The 19,047-nt window shown below is 38.6% G+C and overlaps 1 protein-coding gene across 5 annotated transcripts in view; it reads right to left on the reverse strand.

The window, feature by feature from the left end:
• SYNE2 (spectrin repeat containing nuclear envelope protein 2) overlaps positions 1-19,047 on the reverse strand; it is a 323,973-nt gene that overhangs the window by 132,996 nt on the left and 171,930 nt on the right. For all 5 annotated transcript variants that reach the window (XM_040226258.1, XM_040226261.1, XM_040226260.1 and 2 more), the window contains exons 49-54: positions 17,315-17,637; positions 16,042-16,186; positions 14,527-14,745; positions 7,689-7,954; positions 5,782-5,950; positions 2,334-2,489 (exon numbers count right to left, since the gene is read on the reverse strand). In XM_040226258.1, coding sequence (XP_040082192.1) covers positions 2,334-2,489; positions 5,782-5,950; positions 7,689-7,954; positions 14,527-14,745; positions 16,042-16,186; positions 17,315-17,637 — 1,278 coding nt within the window. The remainder of the gene's footprint in view (positions 1-2,333; positions 2,490-5,781; positions 5,951-7,688; positions 7,955-14,526; positions 14,746-16,041; positions 16,187-17,314; positions 17,638-19,047) is intronic.

The raw sequence follows: 19,047 nt of genomic DNA on the forward strand, positions 1-19,047 counted from the left end.
TGCTCAATGTAATCCACAGTATGTATGACAGCTGTGTGCTGTAGTGGGCAAAACTACTGAGAGGACTGTTAGAAATAAACTCTAAGGGAGCAAATGATAGGAAAGAATTCCTAGAAGAAAAATTATTTATCATACAGTCTCTGTTTTATGAGAGAATCCTCTGCACTGATCTGTTTTTAATAAAAGCAAACATTCTTAATCTGATGTAAAAAATGTAATCCTCACCTTAATATTTATTTGGGTGAAAAAAACTTCTAACGTTAGCTGTTTCTTGCAGCAAAGAAGCTTAGTTTTTCTATGTGAATGTTTCTAGTATATGTTTTCCTAGCAATTAGAAATCTAGCTGCTAAACAGTGTATTTTTTTTTAATTGGAATGATTTACCTAAGAAAATAACTTGTGCTCAGAAAGATAATAAATGTTGAATGTATCATTTTGCAAATGCCTGATGGTTTGAGTTCTTGGTTTTTTTTCCCCCCCCTTAAACTATGCTGATAAAGCTTTCCCCAAGCAGCCACTGAATAACCAAACAGTGAAGTGAAAGTTGCTCAGTCGTGTCCAACTCTTCGTGACCCCGTGGACTGTAGCCCGTCAGGCTCCCTCAGTCCATGGGGATTTTCCAGCCAAGAACACTGGAGTGGGTAGCCGTTCCCTTCTCCAGGGGATCTTCCCAACCCAGGGATTGAACCCAGGTCTCCCGCATTGCGGGTGGATTCTTTACCATCTGAGCCACCAGGGAAGCCCAAGAATACTGGAGTGGGTAGCCTATCTCTTCTCCAGTGGACCTTCCCAACCCAGGAACTGAATCAGATAATACTTAACACTTTTGTATAATCCTTTTAATTCACTTTTTAAAACCACTATATTTGTACAACGATTGAGGCTGAACCTTCCAATGCAGATACTATACAGATACAGAAACTGAAACTCAGGCTAAATAACTTGCTTAAAGTCACACATCAAGGTAGTAGGTGAACTCATCACAAGAAGCCTGAGTCATCAGACACCAAGGCCTTATGCTCTTTTCTCAACATAAGGTTGCTATAGTTTATATAATAAGTGATAGTTTATATAATGGTTTTATCCCACAGACCATACCGTAGTCAAGATTTGTAGAAAAAAATTAATCCTGTATTAGCTTTTTATTGCTATATAACAAATTACCATGAAATGAAGCTTTCTGATATTTTAAGTAGTTATCCTCCAGGCAGAAATGCTTATCATTTTAATACACTAAGAGATCATGAATTAGGTGAAGTATGCAGCCATCTGAATTACACAGAATGGTATTGTGTCTACTGCATGGGTCCTATAAACATACCATGCAATAAAAATCAGTTTACAGACATACACAGATATAAAAATTACAGATGAAACTTTCAACCCTAAATTTAAAAGGTAAATTTTGATGACTAACTCACTTTGTTAAGGATTTTCACATGAAGTAGTCAGGAAAACCAATTTAGTTTCTCTCAAAAACATTTTAATATTTTCTAACAATACATGATTCTTGGGGAAGTTTCTCATAATAGATTATCTCCTGTGTCAAATAAACAAGATTTGCTATAATATTTATTAGGAGTTTACATGTTTTCTATATGGGTTAAATTTTCCAAAGAAATCTGTCATAAGTTTGAAATATGTTTTTTTGTGTGTGCAATTAATATCTACCTTATTGAATTATAGGTATTTTAGGCTTCAAAAGGCAATACAAAAATCTTTCTGCATTCTTCTGGACCAAACTGAACGGTGCTCTGTTGGACTGGGGCAGCCTTTAAATAACACAATAAAATTAATTGTCTTGTTAATCTCCTATGTCTCCAAGTACTAGGGAAATTTCCTATTCTTTCTTTCAACCTGGACTTTCAGGTATAAAAGATTTGTCTGGGAATGCTGTGTGAGAATTATGTTACCATCATTATCAGAAAGGCACTGTGTGTTAAGTGCTGTTCCTAGTGAGTTATGAAATGTGTGTTCTTATTGCTCTTGGTTGCAATTTCAAAATGTTAAAGGTAAAGTTTTATTCATGTCCAAAATTTTACAGTGACTTTCCAGAAAAAGGAAAGCCAAGTAAAAGACAATACATAACTCTATTTTTAAGTGCAAGAGAAGAAACACTAAGCATCTTGACATCTAAAAATAAACAGACTAATTCTGTTACCTGTGTCACTTATTTAGAGCAGTATTGAATTCACAAAAATTATCACTCAACTAAACTCTATAAAAACAGACATAGTTGGAATCAGGATAAATGAAAATGTGATATTAAATGATATTTTCTTCTTTTTATTCATTCCCCTCCATAAATAATACCACAAATACAAACATTATTACCTTCTCATCTACGTCTTCTAAAGCATTTCTGCATTCTTCCACCTGGGATTCAATCTCTGCAGGGACTATGGTGTACATTTCAGAATACTTGATTCGCAGTTTTTCCATAATATCCTCAAAAGTTAGCTTCCCTTTCTTAAGAATACTTTGAAGCTCCTAAAAAAATCAAGAGAGTTTCAAATGCTCCCAGACAGAGAAAAAGTTTAACTTTAAAAATGAAAGCCGCTTTCCAGCACATCCTTATGATTTAAATGAGCAAACTTTGCATGACAAAACCTCACTATTGATACAAGCTGATTAAGCCTGAGAGATCTTCAGTTCGGTTAGATGATGCTTTCTAAATTGTAAAGAATTAAACTTGATATCTCTTCATAGTGTCAAACCATTGTCCTGAAAAGACATTACAACATCTCCTGCTTCTAAAGTACCTCTAAGATTTAAGTATATCTCAGTAGCAGTCTTGATCTAAAAAGCTGCTAGTAGCAAAAAGTTTCAAAGATTTTTTTTTTATTATTAACTTGTTGCCATTTCTGTTTCTTCCTACATTAACATCACAATGATTCAAGGCCACTAAAAGCCCTGTGTTTGAAGCAGAAGTGTCTGCTTTCAGGTAATTAGACAGCCCAGTGGAGCTCAACCTCTTTCAAAAGGGAGGGTTCCAGTTCCCTGTAAAGAATGTGAGTTTTTAGGAGATAAAAGAAACCTGAACAAACCGTCTATTGGTAGTGGCCTAGAAACAGAATCTGATCTGCGTTCTCCTGCACTAATTATAAAGGAGAAACTCATTTGTTTGGGAAAGTTTCCCAAAGATAAAGTGGAAAAATACTTCTTGACTTTCCTGGGGCTTTCTTTCCTTTTTACAGTAGCTAGTCAGTAGCATTATTTGTGTCAATGGATTGAGCCACCACACTGAAGAATGATTACAGTTTTGAATGACTCCCCGATGTGTCACTGCTTTCCTTTTCTTAACCCTCAGCAGAGGACAAATCTAGAGAGGAAAAGTCAGAGAACACCACCATTCTGACAAATGTGGGGTTCAGATACAGTGTGTTCCCGGTTTATCTAGACCTCGCTGGGAGTACAGATCTTCATTCAGAGCTACCCCAAGACGGCTTCCCCATGAAGAATGCTTCTGTGACCCAGAGTAAGCTTCCTTTTTCATTGAAAACCAAAAGCTCTGCAACTTTTGAACAAAGCTTCATCACTTTTGCCTGTTACCACTGAATGGAATGAAAAGAGATGGGTCTGAAAATGACCCTTAGCCTATGTATAGACTGATATTTAGTTGCTATGCTGTGTCGGACTCTTTCACAACCCCACGGACTGCAGCCCACCAAGCTCCTCTGCCCATGGGATTCTCCAGGCAAGAATCCTGGAGTGGGTTGCCATTTCCTTCTCTAGGGAACTTTCTCCCAGAGAGAGAACCTAGCCTCCTTCATTGGCAGGTGGAGTCTTTACCACTGCACCACCTGGGAAGCACTTATATATAGATAGTGTGATATAATAAATATATTTAGAGTTTTTAAATATTAATTTTTATTGGAGTATAGTTGTTTTACAATGTCATATAGGTTTCTATTATATACCAAAATAAATCAGCCATATACATAGAAAAATCCCCTCCCTTTTGGACTTCCTTCCTATTCAGGTCACGACAGTGCATTAAGCAGAGTTCCCTGTGTTATACAGTATATTCTCATTAGTTATCTATTTTATATAGAGTATCAATCCCAATCTCCCAGTTTCTCCTAAATATATTTAGTCTTCATCCCTAGTTCCTGGCACAGCTTCTAAAACCTTTGGAATTTCCTGGATTGGGGTGAGTGTCTTTTGTTATTTATAACAAGCCTTTTCCAACCCTAAGGGAGTTTATGGTAATAAGAAGACCTTGGTGGGTGGGTGAAGGGTGAGGGTGTGTAGAGGACGACAGCTTCAGGAAGGGGGTTGGTTGCCACAGGAACCAGCCATGTGATTAGAGGGTTGGAACTTCCACACCCCTAGAGGGGAGAAGGGCTAGACTGTGTTAATCACCAACTGTCAGTGATTTAAGCAACCACGCCTATATAACGGAGCCTCCATTTGCTGTTGTTGTTCAGTCACTCAGTTGTGTCCGATTCTTTGCAACCCCATGAACTGCAGCACGCCAGGCTTCCCTGTCCTTTACCATCGCCGTGAGCTTGTGGAAACTTATGTCTATCAAGTTGGTGATGCCATCCAGCCATCTTATCTTCTGTCATCCCCTTCTCCAATCTTTTCCAGCATCAGAGTCTTTTCTAATGAGTCGGTTCTTCACATCAGGTGGCCAAAGTATTGGAGTTTCAGCTTCAGCATCAGTCCTTCTAATGAATATTCAAGATTTATTTCCTTTAGGATTAACTGGTTGGATCTCCTTGCAGTCCAAGGGACACGCAAGAGCCTTCTCCAACACCACAATTCAAAAGCATCAATTCTTCAGCACTCAGCCTTCTTTATGGTTCAACTCTCACATCCATACATGACTACTGGAAAAACCATAGTTTTGACTATATGGACCTTTGTCAGCAAAGTAATGTCTCTGCTTTTTAATATGCTGTCTCGATTTGTCCTGCTTTTCTTCCAAGGAGCAAGCGTCTTTGAATTTTGTGGCTACAGTCACCTTAAACACGGTTTAGGGTCGCTCTGGATTGATGGACACATCAAGGTGCTGGGAGAGTGGTAAACCCAGAGAGGGCATGGAGGTTTCCTGCCCCTTTCCCCATACCTTTCTTCTGGTTGGCTGTTTCTGAGTTGTATCCTTTACAATAACCAGGAATAGCAAATCAAGTGCCTCCCTGAGCTCTTTGAGCCATTCTAGCAAATTTACAAACCTGAGGAAGGAGTCCTGGAAGTCCTGGCTTTATAGCCTGTCATTCAGAATTTACCAGTGGCATGTGAAGTGGGGGAGTCTTGTGGGACTGACCCCCAAAGCTGGTGGTCAGCACTAACTCCTTGCAGTTAGTGTCAGAATGGAACTGGTGTCCCAGTTGGTGTCTAGAGGGTTGAGAACAGGTTAGTGTGTGGGTGGGGGGAAAGCACCACACACTTGGTGGCAGAATATTTTGAGTAAAAACAGTTCCACCCCATCAGAGATAAGGTATTACATTCGACTAAAACGAGCAGTTTAACATACTATACAAGAGTAGTCACAGACCCTGTTCATCACACACACCTGAAATGTAGTTGAAAAGGCGTTGCTTGGTCCACACTGGCCTATTCCCAACCTGGTCCCAATCTGCTCTCTGTGCTCCAACCATGTGGATCTCCTGTGGATCTCCTGTGGGTCTGCCCACACCACGCCATAGGGCCTCTGCACATGTTTTCCTTTTCTAGGTTCCCTCGACACTAGCCATCATATTACCGTTACTCTAATAACTTTGGATCCAAGATTTCAGACCTGTATCAGCCACATTCACTATTATTCCTCACTTACCTCAAGCTGTTCTGCCTTTTCTGGACAGTCTTGTAATTCCATGTTTTGGAAAGAGATTGTGGTCTGTTGAAATACATTCTTCAAAGTAGTTATTTCTTTTGTAAAGGAATGTCTTTCTTGGATTTCATTCTGCATCAATTCCTTACTTTTTTGGGCTTTCTGGAAAAGCCTAAAGTAGAGCATCAAAATAAGATTATTCCTTTCTTCTGTTTTTCTCTAGGCAATAATTTTATTTCAACAATTAACAAGATGTCTATAGAGCTGACAAAAGACCTTTTTTCTCCTGAGAGAAAATGACCAGTTTTCAAGATTTATAGACTATATGAAAAGTGAAAGTGTTGGTCGCTCAGTCACGTCTGACTCTTTGCAACCCCATGGATTGTAGCCCGCCAGACTCTTCTGTCCATGGAATTCTCGAGGCAGGAATACTGGAGCGGGTAGTCATGCCCTTCTCTACGGGATCTTTCCGACCCAAGGATCACACCTGGGTCTTCTGCATTGCAGGCAGGTTCTTTACCGTCTGAGCCACCAGGGAACCCCATATATAAACATATATCAAGTTCTATCACTCCACGAAAAACCTCTCTAAAACTTTCATCTCAGAATACCTTCTTTTCACACTTTACGTTCCAACTGCCAGCTCTATCCTCCTTTTTTCCATATAATCCCTGAGTTCAACTGAATATGACCAGAGGTGCAAATGAAGGAATGAGTGGGCTCACAGGGTCAGAGATGACCCCACTGGTCTTTCTATCTGAGCTGCCCCTACTTGCTATGGATGCAGCCATCATGTTTTTTGGAGGAACTTAAGTCGTTAAAATCTTTCCTCAGGGCTATCTGGTATTTCTAGCTACAAACATATTACCTCCTTTGACCCAGTGATCCTACGTCTTGGCATCTTTCTTGATGAATTAATTCTGGAATGAAATTCTAGCATAATACTCACTATGAGCTCTAGTCAGTCGTGTCCTACTCTGCAATCCCACTGACTGTAGCCTGCCAGGCTCCTCTGTCCATGGAATTCTCTAGGCAAGAATACTGGAGTGGGTTGCCATTTCCTTCTACAATACTCACTGTAGTGTTTTTATAAAAATAAAATAGAGTATTAGGGGCTTGGTTATGACTGAGCGGCTAACACACACACTCACATAAATACATTACTGGGCTTCCCAGGTAGCAGGTAGCGCTAATCAACCTGTCAATGAGCGAGATGCAAGAGACACGGGTTTGATCCCTGGGTCAAAAAGATCCCCTGGAGTAGGAAATGGCACTCCAGTATTCTTGCCTGGAAAATACCATGGACAGAGGAGCCTGGTGGGCTATACAGTCCAAGAGGTCACAAAGAGTTGGACACCCCTGAGCACTACTACTAAATACATTATAGCATATCTACAAGGTGATATATTTCAGAGAACATTTAATAGCATAGGAAAATGAACAAAATATGCTGATAGATGGCTCAGCAGAATACAAAACAGGATAGTACTATAATCACAATTTAAAAATATATATATAACCATAGTAAGAAAGTTGAATGATTGGTAGTAACTGTCACTGAATGGTAACATTTAAGGTGATTTTTATATTAATCTTCATAATTATCCACATTCTCTAAACTTCCTTTAATGAATATGTATTGTTAAGTTAGAAAAACAGCAAACATTAAAAAATATTTTTGAAAGATTCACCCACAGTAACACCAAGATGGAGATGGTGTGCTTGTTTTAATTATCATTAATATTAATCTTTTCTATCCTTTTCACACCTATCAGTGTTGATGCAACTCAATTCTGCCATACCATCTATCCTTGTTCTATAATATTTGTATATTCTAGAAATTCAATATTTTCTCAATTTTTAGCCTGAGTTGTCAAGCCATTTCCTTAGTAGTTTTTCATAAATCTTACTTGTGGCATCGTTCTTGCATAGACATAATCTCTTGAGATGCAGGAACACTTTCCATAGCCCCCACGCCTTCAGGAGTGTTCTGGATATATTTTATGCGCTGCAGAAGAAGGGCCAGTAACAACTGTTGCTGCTCCACATTCTCCTCGTATTGGCGTAAACAGTCCAGCAGCCCTAAGAGTTCCTCTGTGGAGGCTGCCTCTTTTGCTTTGGAAATTTCAGGAACTTCTTCTTGAAGATTATCTAGGATAATTACTTCTCGTTCAATCTAATTTAATAAGAAAAAAAAAAGGATCTGAAATAAGTAAAATATATTCTTACCACTTTAGGACTCAGGAATCATAATTTGGCTCGTCAGAGGATTCCCAATGCCAAATTCCAGTTCAAAGTAATATCTGTCTTCCTATAGCTGGGAATATTATCCCTCCAGGATTTTAATCCTGTAGTTCCCAGCTATTGATCACGTATATGTGTGGTTAAAAAGCAGTGTTGCTGTTATGAGCTGAAGGAAATACTATTGAATATTTTCATAATTTCTTTTTCCTTTCAGGATCAGTTGCTTTACTAAAGCAATTCCTTGAATGAGCTCCGCCAAACTGCATCCATGAAGTAGAAGAGGTTGGACAAGTACTGGATAATTTTTCTATAACTCTCTCTTTTCCTTCACATCCAATCTCTATACACTCAGAAATGCAAGTTCAATGGGTCCTCATTACCTGTCACCTAAACCAATGGGAATGCTGCCCAAATAACTGGACTGCTCATGTCTTTCTCAACCACAGCTAAATGTAGAATTCAGAAATACATAACCTAATAAATCGAATCTCTAGAAACTGGGGTTCTACCAGCCCTGAAACTCAAAGACACAGAAAACCAGATTCCTTTTACTCCCTCCTCAAATCTTCTAGCCCTCTCCTTTGCAGCAAACATTTATCCCATTGTTCCAGCATTGTTAACATTCCTGCTGTATGCTCAGACAGAATCAGGCATCTTGCAGTCTTGACATCACTGAATATCACACAGCTCAACTACATTTATGACAACATGCTAACTTAAATGATGAGCTGGATGCCTAGTAAGATGTGCCAAAGAATGAGAATTCAGGAGACCCAGCATCAGTTAAGTTTCTCAGGGACCAATGGTCTGGGGCATGCCAGCATTTCTGTAAGGTAAAGATCAAGTCGTTCAATATTGCACTTCTGCTGCCAAGAACGAGGCACAGCACGAGATGGACCCTTTGGGATTTTGGCAGCTGTGTATGCTCTACTTGTGACTGTTGCTCAGATCCCTCTATCAGGATGCTGCCAGTGTGGAGGGGCAGTGCAGCAGGGCCAGGATGTGGTACAAGCCACCTTGTCACTTGGGTTCATAGGTTCCAGCCGAGTCTCCAATTGCTAGAATACATGGGTACATGGTCCCTCTCCAAAGGACTCAGTTATGGAGTTTGTGCTTTCCATTACCTCAAACCTAAATTCAGTTGAACTGAAGTCTTGGTTCTCAGGCAGGCAGCTGCAGTTCCCCCAGGGAATGGGTTCCACTGGGTCATTTTATAGGATGCCCCACCCTGCACCAGTCAAAGAACCAGCATGCACAGAAAGAAATTGCTATGTGGACAGAGGTAACTGTCCATCTAGGGTTTCCAGCACAATGGGGTTGAAAGAACTATGTTCATAATCCCGGATTAATCAAGCATTTCTTGGTGCTTCCATGGCCAGTGATAACCATAAGTGGGCAACTGTGGCAACCAGGACCCGATAAGAGTAAAGCGACTAAAGGCTCTAACCTTTCCGGGGTCAGCTCTCCTATCTCCCACTCCTGTTCCCTCGGATCACTTTCCAAAATAAACCACCTGCTGACAAGCCCCTGTCTCAGGTTCTGCTCTCTGCTGTTAAAGCTGCTAAGTCATTAGAGGAAGAGAATGCAAGGGGGAAGAATAATTTTTTTTAGGACAATATTTTCATCCAAAAGCCAGGCAATTCTTCAACTTGTGAATGGATAAAGTGTTGTGTGTGAGTCTAGTAGAATATTACTCAGAAATGAACTACTGATACAAGCAACGGCATGAAGGAATTTCACGCATACTATGCTTAGCGGAAAAAGGCCAAACTCAAAAGCATTTGAATCCATTTTTATGACTCTGAAAATGGCAAGACAGATTACTGATTGCCACAGGCTGGAGGTAACAGAAGGGACTGACTACAAAGGGCACAGGGGGGTTTCTGGGTGATGGAAATGTTTGAAGTCTTGACTGATTGGTGGTCATGTGACTATGCATTTCCCCAAATGCAGCAAATCCTAAATTCGTAAAAGAGTTACCACAAAGCTTATGCATTCATTCTGCAGCCCCTGGATGATTTTCCTTGGACAGAGCAGTCTAACAAAAAGTGGTTATAAAACTTTTGGGTTCAGTCAGTTATAAAGTTGAGTCTAGAAAGGGAGGAGGAACTATAGCTGTTTCATAAGTAAACACAGCGAAGGAGACTGAAAAACTTGCAAGCAACAAAAATAAGAACTAAAACTAAAACGGAAAAGACTTTGGGATCTTTGGTAGAAGGGAAAGAAGACAGCCTTACACCTCCCATCATTATTGAAGACGTGCCTTTATTTCAGCACATTACAATCAGTGGAGCATAAAATGATGATCCTGAATAACCAGGAATGAATACTTAAATTAAGCAGACTCTGCTTAAGAAAACAGGAAGGTAAGACTTTAGGGGGAAAACACCGTAAATCAAAATTTAAATTAATTTTTTTAATTGGTAAATTTAAATAAGCACTTATGCTTTTGAAAATATTTTTACAAAACTTTTCTTTCACAAAGATACTGGATTGTACTTTTTACAATATAAATTTATTCATTTTAATTGGAGGCTAATTACTTTACAGTATTGTATTGGTTTTGCCATACATCAACATGAATCCACCATGGGTATACACATGTTCCCCATCCTGAACCCCTCTCCCACCTCCCTCCCCGTGGACTGTACTTTTTAAAAACAGAAATTCATTTTGTCACTTGTAAAATCAACCATGCCAAAAGAATCTTGCATGTACAGGTATTTAGATGGCACAATTTTTATTGAATGGATGAAAGTTGTTTTAAACTCATATCAATTTGGTAGGTGTAAATATCATTTAAGTGGATAGCTTAGTGGTTAAAAACGGACTGTAAAGTTGAATCTTCCATCACTCACTTATGAAACTGAGCAACTTAATCTCACTGTGCCTCACTTTCTTCATCTATAAAATGAGGATAGTAAAAATATCTACACTTCATAGGATTCTTGTGAGGATAAACGTAAGTGTAATACATGTATAGTGCTTAGAACTGTGCCTGATACATGTTCAATTAAGCGCCTATTAAGTGTTAGTAGTTATTATTGTCAGTATAGGAGAACATATTTTGTTTGCATTCTGTTAGCAGATACTGTCAAATGTATGAATAACTACAAATATAACTACTACTAAATAACTACTAAGTATGATTGCATGGTACTGATAAAATATGATTGCTAATGGGTATAGAGCAAGAAAAGATAATGTAACAAAATATAAATAAGCTTAGGACTGGCTAGACCTGGATTTGAATAAGAGCTGTCTCTCAACAAATACTAAGTGCCAATTTAGAGCAAAGCCTTGTTCAGATTCCAAAAGTATGCCATGGGCAAAACAGATATGGCCCCAGTCCACAGCCCCAGTTTAATCACTAGCTTAGAGGGCTTGTACCAACTTAAATTTCTAAGTGCCTCAGCTTTTCCATTTAAAAAATGGTGATAACAGGTAACTCGTGAGGGCCATGCAAAAATTCAGTGGCATCATGTGTGAACTGCCTTTTTTTTTCCTCAACCCTGCTGTGTGGTGTGTGGGATCTTAGTTCCCTAACTAGGGATCAAACCCGTGCCCCCTGCAATGAGAGCAAGACGTTCCTAACCACTGGACTGCCTTCTCAGCACAGCACACGGGAACACACTGCACAGAAGGCCTCAGTAAACAGTGCCATTGTGGATGAAAAAGAACCGGAGGCTGGCAGTCCTGCTAAAAGTACAATTTACAAAGCTCCTTGATGTTTTCACATTCAAGAGACTATTTACTAATCCAACCCAGGCAACATCACTAAAATGATACTCATTTTCGAGAAGACCAAGTTTTAAGTTTTAGCTTCCCTTGTGGCTGAGCTGGTAAAGAATCTGCCTGCGAGGAAGGAAACCTGGGTTCGATCCCTGGGTTGGGAAGATCCCCTGGAGAAGGGAACGGCTACCCACTTCCAGTCTTCTGACCTGGAGAATTCCTTGGTCTGTATAGTCCACGGGGTCGCAAAGAGTTGGACACGATTGAGCGACTTTCAAGTTAGGTTCTGTAGGTAACTTTCCTCCATCCTTAGACTGGTAGAAAAATATGACAGTGCTAAACATTTAAATCCTAAAGCAATGTGACCTACTGCCAATCAAGTATTGGTTATATTTCTGTTTTAAGCAATTCAGCAGGAATTTTGACAGGCATAAGAGAGAAGAGTTTTCACGTAATGTTCTGATTTGTACCTCATTTATGACTGGTTCTGTAGAAAGATTAAAGAATACCCTAAGATAATTTTATGTGGTGTTGGAGAAGACTCTTGAGAGTCCCTTGGACTGCAAGGAGATCAAACTAGTCAATTCTAAAGGAAATCAGTCCTGAATATTCACTGGAAGGACTGATGCTGAAGCTGACGCTCCAATACTTTGGCTACCTGATGTGAAGAGTCAACTCTGGGAAAGACTGAAGGCAGGAGGAGAAGGGGACGACAGAGGATGAGCTGGTTGGATGGCATCACTGACTCAATGGACATGAGTTTGAGCAAGCTCTGGGAAATAGTGAACAACAGGGAAGCCTGGCATATTTATAGTCCATGGGGTCACAAAGACTATGACATGATTGAGTGAATGAAAAACAGCAAAGATAATTTTATGCTATTTAAAATTTTCCTTCTAAATGTATGTGATGCCTTAGGCCTCAACCATGGTTAAATTAACATCTGTGATCAATTTATACTATGGAGGTTTTCTTTGAGACAGTCTTTGGAAAGAACATCTTACATACTTTTAGGTCAATAATTAACAACTGTAGTTAATTTCCACAGTTAACAACTATAATTAATTTCAAAATAAGTTGGTTATTATGAATATTACCTTATTCTAACCTTTAATGTGATGGAGAGACAGTTATTTTTAAGAGGGTTTAAGTTTTCATTCCAATCCCAAAGAAAAGCAATTCCAAAGAATGCTCAAACTACTGCACAATTGTACTCATCTCACACGCTAGTAAAGTAATGCTTAAAATTCTCCAAGCCAGGCTTCAGCAATATGTAAACCATGAACCTCCAGATGTTCAAGCTGGTTTTACAAAAGGCAGAGGAACCAGAGATCAAATTGCCAACATCTGCTGGATCATCGAAAAAGTAAGAGAGTTCCAGAAAAACATCTATTTCTGCTTTATTGACTATGCCAAAGACTTTGACTGTGTGGATCACAACAAACTGTGGAAAATTCTGAAGGAGATGGGAATACCAGACCACCTGACCTGCCCCTTGAGAAACCTGTATGCAGGTCAGGAAGCAACAGTTAAAACTGGACATGAAACAACAGACTGGTTCCAAACAGGAAAAGGAGTACGTCAAGGCTGTATATTGTCACCCTGCTTATTTAACTTCTATGCAGAGTACATGATGAGAAATGCTGGGCTGGAGGAAGCACAAGCTGGAATCAAGATTGCTGGGAGAAATAAACTCAGATATGCAGATGACACCACTCTTATGGCAGAAAGTGAAGAAGAACTAAAGAGCCTCTTGAAGAAAGTGAAAGAGGAGTGAAAAAGTTGGCTTAAAGCTCAACCTTCAGAAAACTAAGATCATGGCATCCGGTCCCATCACTTCATGGCAAACAGATGGGGAAACAGTGGCTGACTTTATTTTTCTGGGCTACAAAATCACTGCAGACAGTGATTGCAGCCATGAAATTAAAAGACACTTACTCCTTGGAAGGAAAGTTATGACCAACCTATACAGCATATTCAAAAGCAGAGACATTACTTTGTCAACAAAGGTCTGTCTAGTCAAGGCTATGGTTTGATTTTTCCAGTGGTCATGTATGGATGTGAGAGTTGGACTATAAAGAAAGCTGAGCACAGAATTGATGGTTTTGGACACTGGTGTTGGAGAAGACCCTTGAGAGTCCCTTGGACTGCAAGAAGATCCAACCAGTCCATCCTAAAGGAGATCAGTCCTGGGTGTTCATTGGAAGGACTGATGTTGAAGCTGAAACTCCAATACTTTGGCCACCTCATGTGAAGAGCTGACTCATTTGAAAAGACCCCAATGCTGGGAAAGATTGAGGGCAGGAGGAGAAGGGGATGACAGAGGACAAGATGGTTGGATGGCATCACTGACTCAATGGACATGGGTTTGGGTGGACTCCGGGAGTTGGTGATGGACAGAGAGGCCTGGCGTGCTGTGGTTCATGGGGTTGCAAAGAGTTGGGCATGAGTGAGCAACTGAACTGAAATTATATGCACAATAAATATTTTACAGATCATATGGGCAACTAATCACTTATTTCTAAGTTATGTGACACTGAAAAAATGCAACTATCATGAATGAACTTGAATCATTCTTGAATCATATCTTGGAGATTATTTTGCTAGGGCCTGATCGCTATAAACCATGGACATGGTTCCATATATGTGATGTAAACAAATGGTACAGATTGGGGACTTGTTTTACAATTTAAAAAAATGAAAATAATAAAACAATTTAAATGACACATGTTAGTAAACTGTATGTTGTGATTGTTGCACATAAGCACTTACTTCTTCATGGACAAATTTCCACTCCTGCTTCAGTTCTTCACACCACATCTCCCACTCTTTAGCAGCTTCCAGCAAATTTAGCCATCTCTCCCAAAGAGCCGATGTGCTTCTGAGCAAATAGAGGCTGTCACTGTCTGTGCACGTGGCTCTCAAGTGTCTGAGGACCTGTCGTTGTTTCATCAGTTCTCCCTTGGTTGATATAAGATTTGACACCAAGGCCTTAAGAGAGAAAAGAAAAGGATGAATAGAATTTTTCTGAATTCAGAACTATTCTGAAAGTTATAAACTATTTCAATCTTGAACAATTAACGTTTTTAAATCATCCATAAGTAAGATGTGATCCATTTTTATTCCTTTTGAAAGTCTATTTGAGACAGATAAGAAGTGTCAATGTATTGTTATATAGCACAGGAATTTAGAATTATGGGGACAAATAATGACCCTTAAATCACATTTTCCAAGTAAACGTGTCTTCCAAGGTAAATATTCCTAGAAGTTCATTTTTTTAAAGTTTTAATGTAAGTCTCATATTTTGTTGTTGTTTAGTCACTAAGTTGTGTCCGACTCTTTGCAACCCTGTGGACTTCAGCACGCCAGGCCTCCCTGTCCTTCACTATCTCCTGGAGTTTGCCCAAGTTCATGTTCTTGAGTTGGTGATGCTATTCCACCATCTCATCCTCTGCAGCCCTCTTCTCTTTTTGCCTTCAATCTTTCCCAGGATCAGGGCCTTTTTCCAGTGAGTTGGCTCTTCCCATCAGATGGCCAAAGTATTGGAGCTTCAGCTTTAGCATTAGTCCTTCCAATGAGTATTCAGGGTTGGACTGGTTTGATCGCTTTGCTGTACAAGTGACTTTCAAGAGTCTTCTCCAGCACCACAATTTGAAAGCATCAGTTCTTCAGTGCTCAGACTTCCTTATGGTCCAACTCGTACATCCATAGATGGCTACTGGAAAGACCATAGCTTTGGCCCATATTTTACTAGATAGGTATTAATAATTTGTACACTTACGACATCAACCACTAACACATCAGTTAAGGTTTTTTGGTTTTGTGTTTGTTTGTTTTGTAGATGATAAGCACAGATGATTTAAAATGTTCTCATCCAAATGCTTATAACACAATACTGCAACAGATAAAAAATGCAAAACTAAAATTGCTCAGTAAAAGTGTAAAAAGTAACCAGAACTTAGCACTTAAGATAGTTGCATTAAATGCTCTGTCATAGACCCAGTGATCTCCAACAAAGTAACAAGCAAGGCAAAGCTTTCAAAAGAATGATTAATAAGGACAGTAGGCTCCTGGGGAGAGGACTGTCCTGTGAACTCGACTGATTAACTTTCTCAGAACCAATGCTTCATTTTCCCCATGGCTTTTGGTTTAGGAATTTTCTTGAGTGTATGAGTTAGGTTAAAGATTTCTATGGGTCATAACAGAGCCATATCCCGTGATGCCTCCACTTGCTCTTCCTGCCAATTTTTGCACACAGTCTTACTGAAGATTTGGAGTATCTGTTACCTTGCTCTGTTCCAAGCGCTCCAAAGCTTCTTTGTAAGACCCTGGCAAGGGGCACATGGACTGCCCAAGAATGGTCTCCATCTGGCTGAGGTTAGTGCCAATTTTCTCATTTATATTCCTATAGCGTTTGTAATTGTCAAGACACCTAGTGAGGGACAGTTAGGGGGAAAAAAGTAATATTAAACTTTACTTAGTGCAATAAATTCTGAACTTTCCAGAATGTATTCTGAACCCCTAATTAAAAACAGAATTTAATTCTCTTTTTGCTACTCAGTGTATTTCAACAAATACTTATTGACTACTTCCCCCTCACCAGATCTGCGTGAGACTTTTAATGCAAATATTAACAGGTAGATAAGACTGTTCCCCAAACATTTAAACTTTGGAAAACTGTATTCTTGAACACTGCCAACAAGATGTAAATTGGTACAATTCTTGTAGAAAGCTCCTTCGTCTTAAAACTGCTCATAACTTTTGATCAAGAAATATTCACAGAAGAGGCTCAAGTTCATTAGCAATAATAAAGATTCAAATTAAAACCACAATGAAATATCATTTCTCAGCCATCAGACTGGCAAAGATTAAACCTCACAACATTAAGTATTGATGAGGATATGGGACCACTGGAATATTAATATGCTGCTGGCTTGAGTAGAAATAGATAAAATCATTCGGAATTAAAAATTTAAGATGTGTATAACTTTTGACCCGGTAATCACAATCCTAAGTATACACCCAAGGGAAGCTCTTGAATTTGAAAACATTCTTCCTAGAAAAAACTGCCACAATCCAAATATCTACCAATACCTGGGTGAGTGAATTTTACTACAGACAAAACACGAATGAACTTCAGAATCATAATGATAAGTGTGAAAAAAAAAATGAAGTCACAGAAGAGAACACATACATGAAAATAGGAGACAAATATATAGTAAAAATATTTTTTAAAGCAAAGGCATGGTCAATAAAGACAGGATAATGGTTATTTCTGAGAGGAGAGGGAAGGAGTCCACAAAGGAATTAAAAAGTCATGATGTTTACCTTTGAACCTTTCAGTACAAAGATGTTTATCATTATTCTTTATACCACATGCAAATTTCTATAAACATTCCATTTTAAGTACTTGATATTAAGAAAAAATAAATGCAACAGAATATTTGCTATAGTTTTCCTTAGACAGTGATTTTTATTTTCCAAATTATTTCTAACATGTACATGTTAATTATAATCTATATTTGTTCTTAAAGCTTTACCTCTAGAAAGAAGTGCCTACCTTTCTACTTCAGCTTCCTTTACTTTGGCTGCCTCCCTCAAGGCTGAGTTCTTAGAAACTAAGTCCTGGAAAGTGCACTCAAGTTGTTGTTTAGCTTCCAGGCTGGATATAGTCCCCAAATTCTCAGTGAGGTCCTGGATGCCTGCTATTGTGGATTTCAGTTCCTCTTGTTTCTGGCGAGGCACCTCTACTGATTCTTCTGGATTATCAAGATCTACTCGATGCGATGTAATGATGACTTCCAGATTGGAGATGATCTCCATGGCCCTGGAGACTGCTTCATTATAGCGTGTCATATTTTCATAAGCATCATTCAAGACATTCTGGTGAATGGGAGATTAAATGCTGTGATGAAATTTTCAAATTTGGGGGATTTCTGTCATTTCTGAATGTCTGTGATACATTCATAATACATCTCTGGGTCATATAAGAGCAAGCATCTCACACTTTTAGTTTGATAATATTACACTGATATTTTAAAATGAATACATTTTTCTTTGCATAAAGAAAATTATTTCTAGAATTATTTCATATTTCAATTTTAAATATTTCATAAAGAAAAAAATCTAAATTTAAAAATACATGTCATGAATCATGTCTAATGATATATATTAATGGTCTAGAACTCTTGTATTAGACAAATAAAACAACTGAATATATTTAATGTATATAACCTCAAGCAGTATTTGTGAAAAAAAACTGGAAAGACTCCTTCCCCAGATCTGCTGCATTTCTAAATTAATGTCTCTGCCATTAACTTTAGTTTTGAGCACATCACTTAATGTCTGCAGATCTCTGTCTTCTTGGTGAAATAACAAATAGTTCAAATAAAGAACTTGAAATGTCCCTTCCAGTCCATCTCTAAGCATAAGCATAACAGTTTGAGGATTTATGTACAGTGTTTCTAGGAACCATATTAAAATCAAGTGGAGAAATTTACTAAGTACCAATTTAAAGAATATATTAGAGTTCATATGACTTTATATTTCTATAGCATTTATACCTAGCAAAATAGTTCAAATACATTATCTAATAACTCTTTGAATTAAACAAGGGAGTTAACTTCCCCATTCTATAAATTTAGTGTGACAATTCAGAAAACACAGTGAAAGGAGTTATGTTAAGCACAGTGTGTTTAACTGATGCCTAAGATATCTACCCTTTTACTACAGGAAAGGAGGGAGTTTGTTGCAGTCGCTCTTCAACAGGCATCAGCAAACTTTTCTTGTAATGGGTCATACTAAATATTTCAGGTTTTGCAGGACATACAGACTGTCACAACTACTCAACCCAGATGTTGTAGCAGGTGGGCAGCCATAACAACCATAAAGTGAATGGGCATGGCTGTGTTCCAGTAAGACTTTATTTATAAAATCAGATGCTGTAGGCAGATTGACCAATGAGCCTTAATTTGATGACCACTCTCTAAGAGCAGACAGATCTCAACATGAATCCTGGTTCTGTTACTACTGAAAGAGAGTAGTAGTACCATTGAGAAAATGGTAGTTTCTGAACTTCAATTTCCTTGTTTTAAAATGAGGCTAATATTAGCAGCCACCTCACAAAGTTGCTGTGAGGATTAAAGTGTTCAGCATACTTCCTAGACATTGTAAGTGCTAAAGAAATGTGGAGTTATTGTTTTGTGTTCTTTACACCATATTTATTCCACTACATTCTGCTATTTCTAAACAAACAAACAAACAAACAAACCAAAACCAAAACTTTTTGGTTCT

The sequence above is a fragment of the Oryx dammah genome, unplaced genomic scaffold (assembly GCF_014754425.2).
Source record: "Oryx dammah isolate SB20612 unplaced genomic scaffold, SCBI_Odam_1.1 HiC_scaffold_26, whole genome shotgun sequence".
NCBI lineage: Eukaryota > Metazoa > Chordata > Mammalia > Artiodactyla > Bovidae > Oryx > Oryx dammah.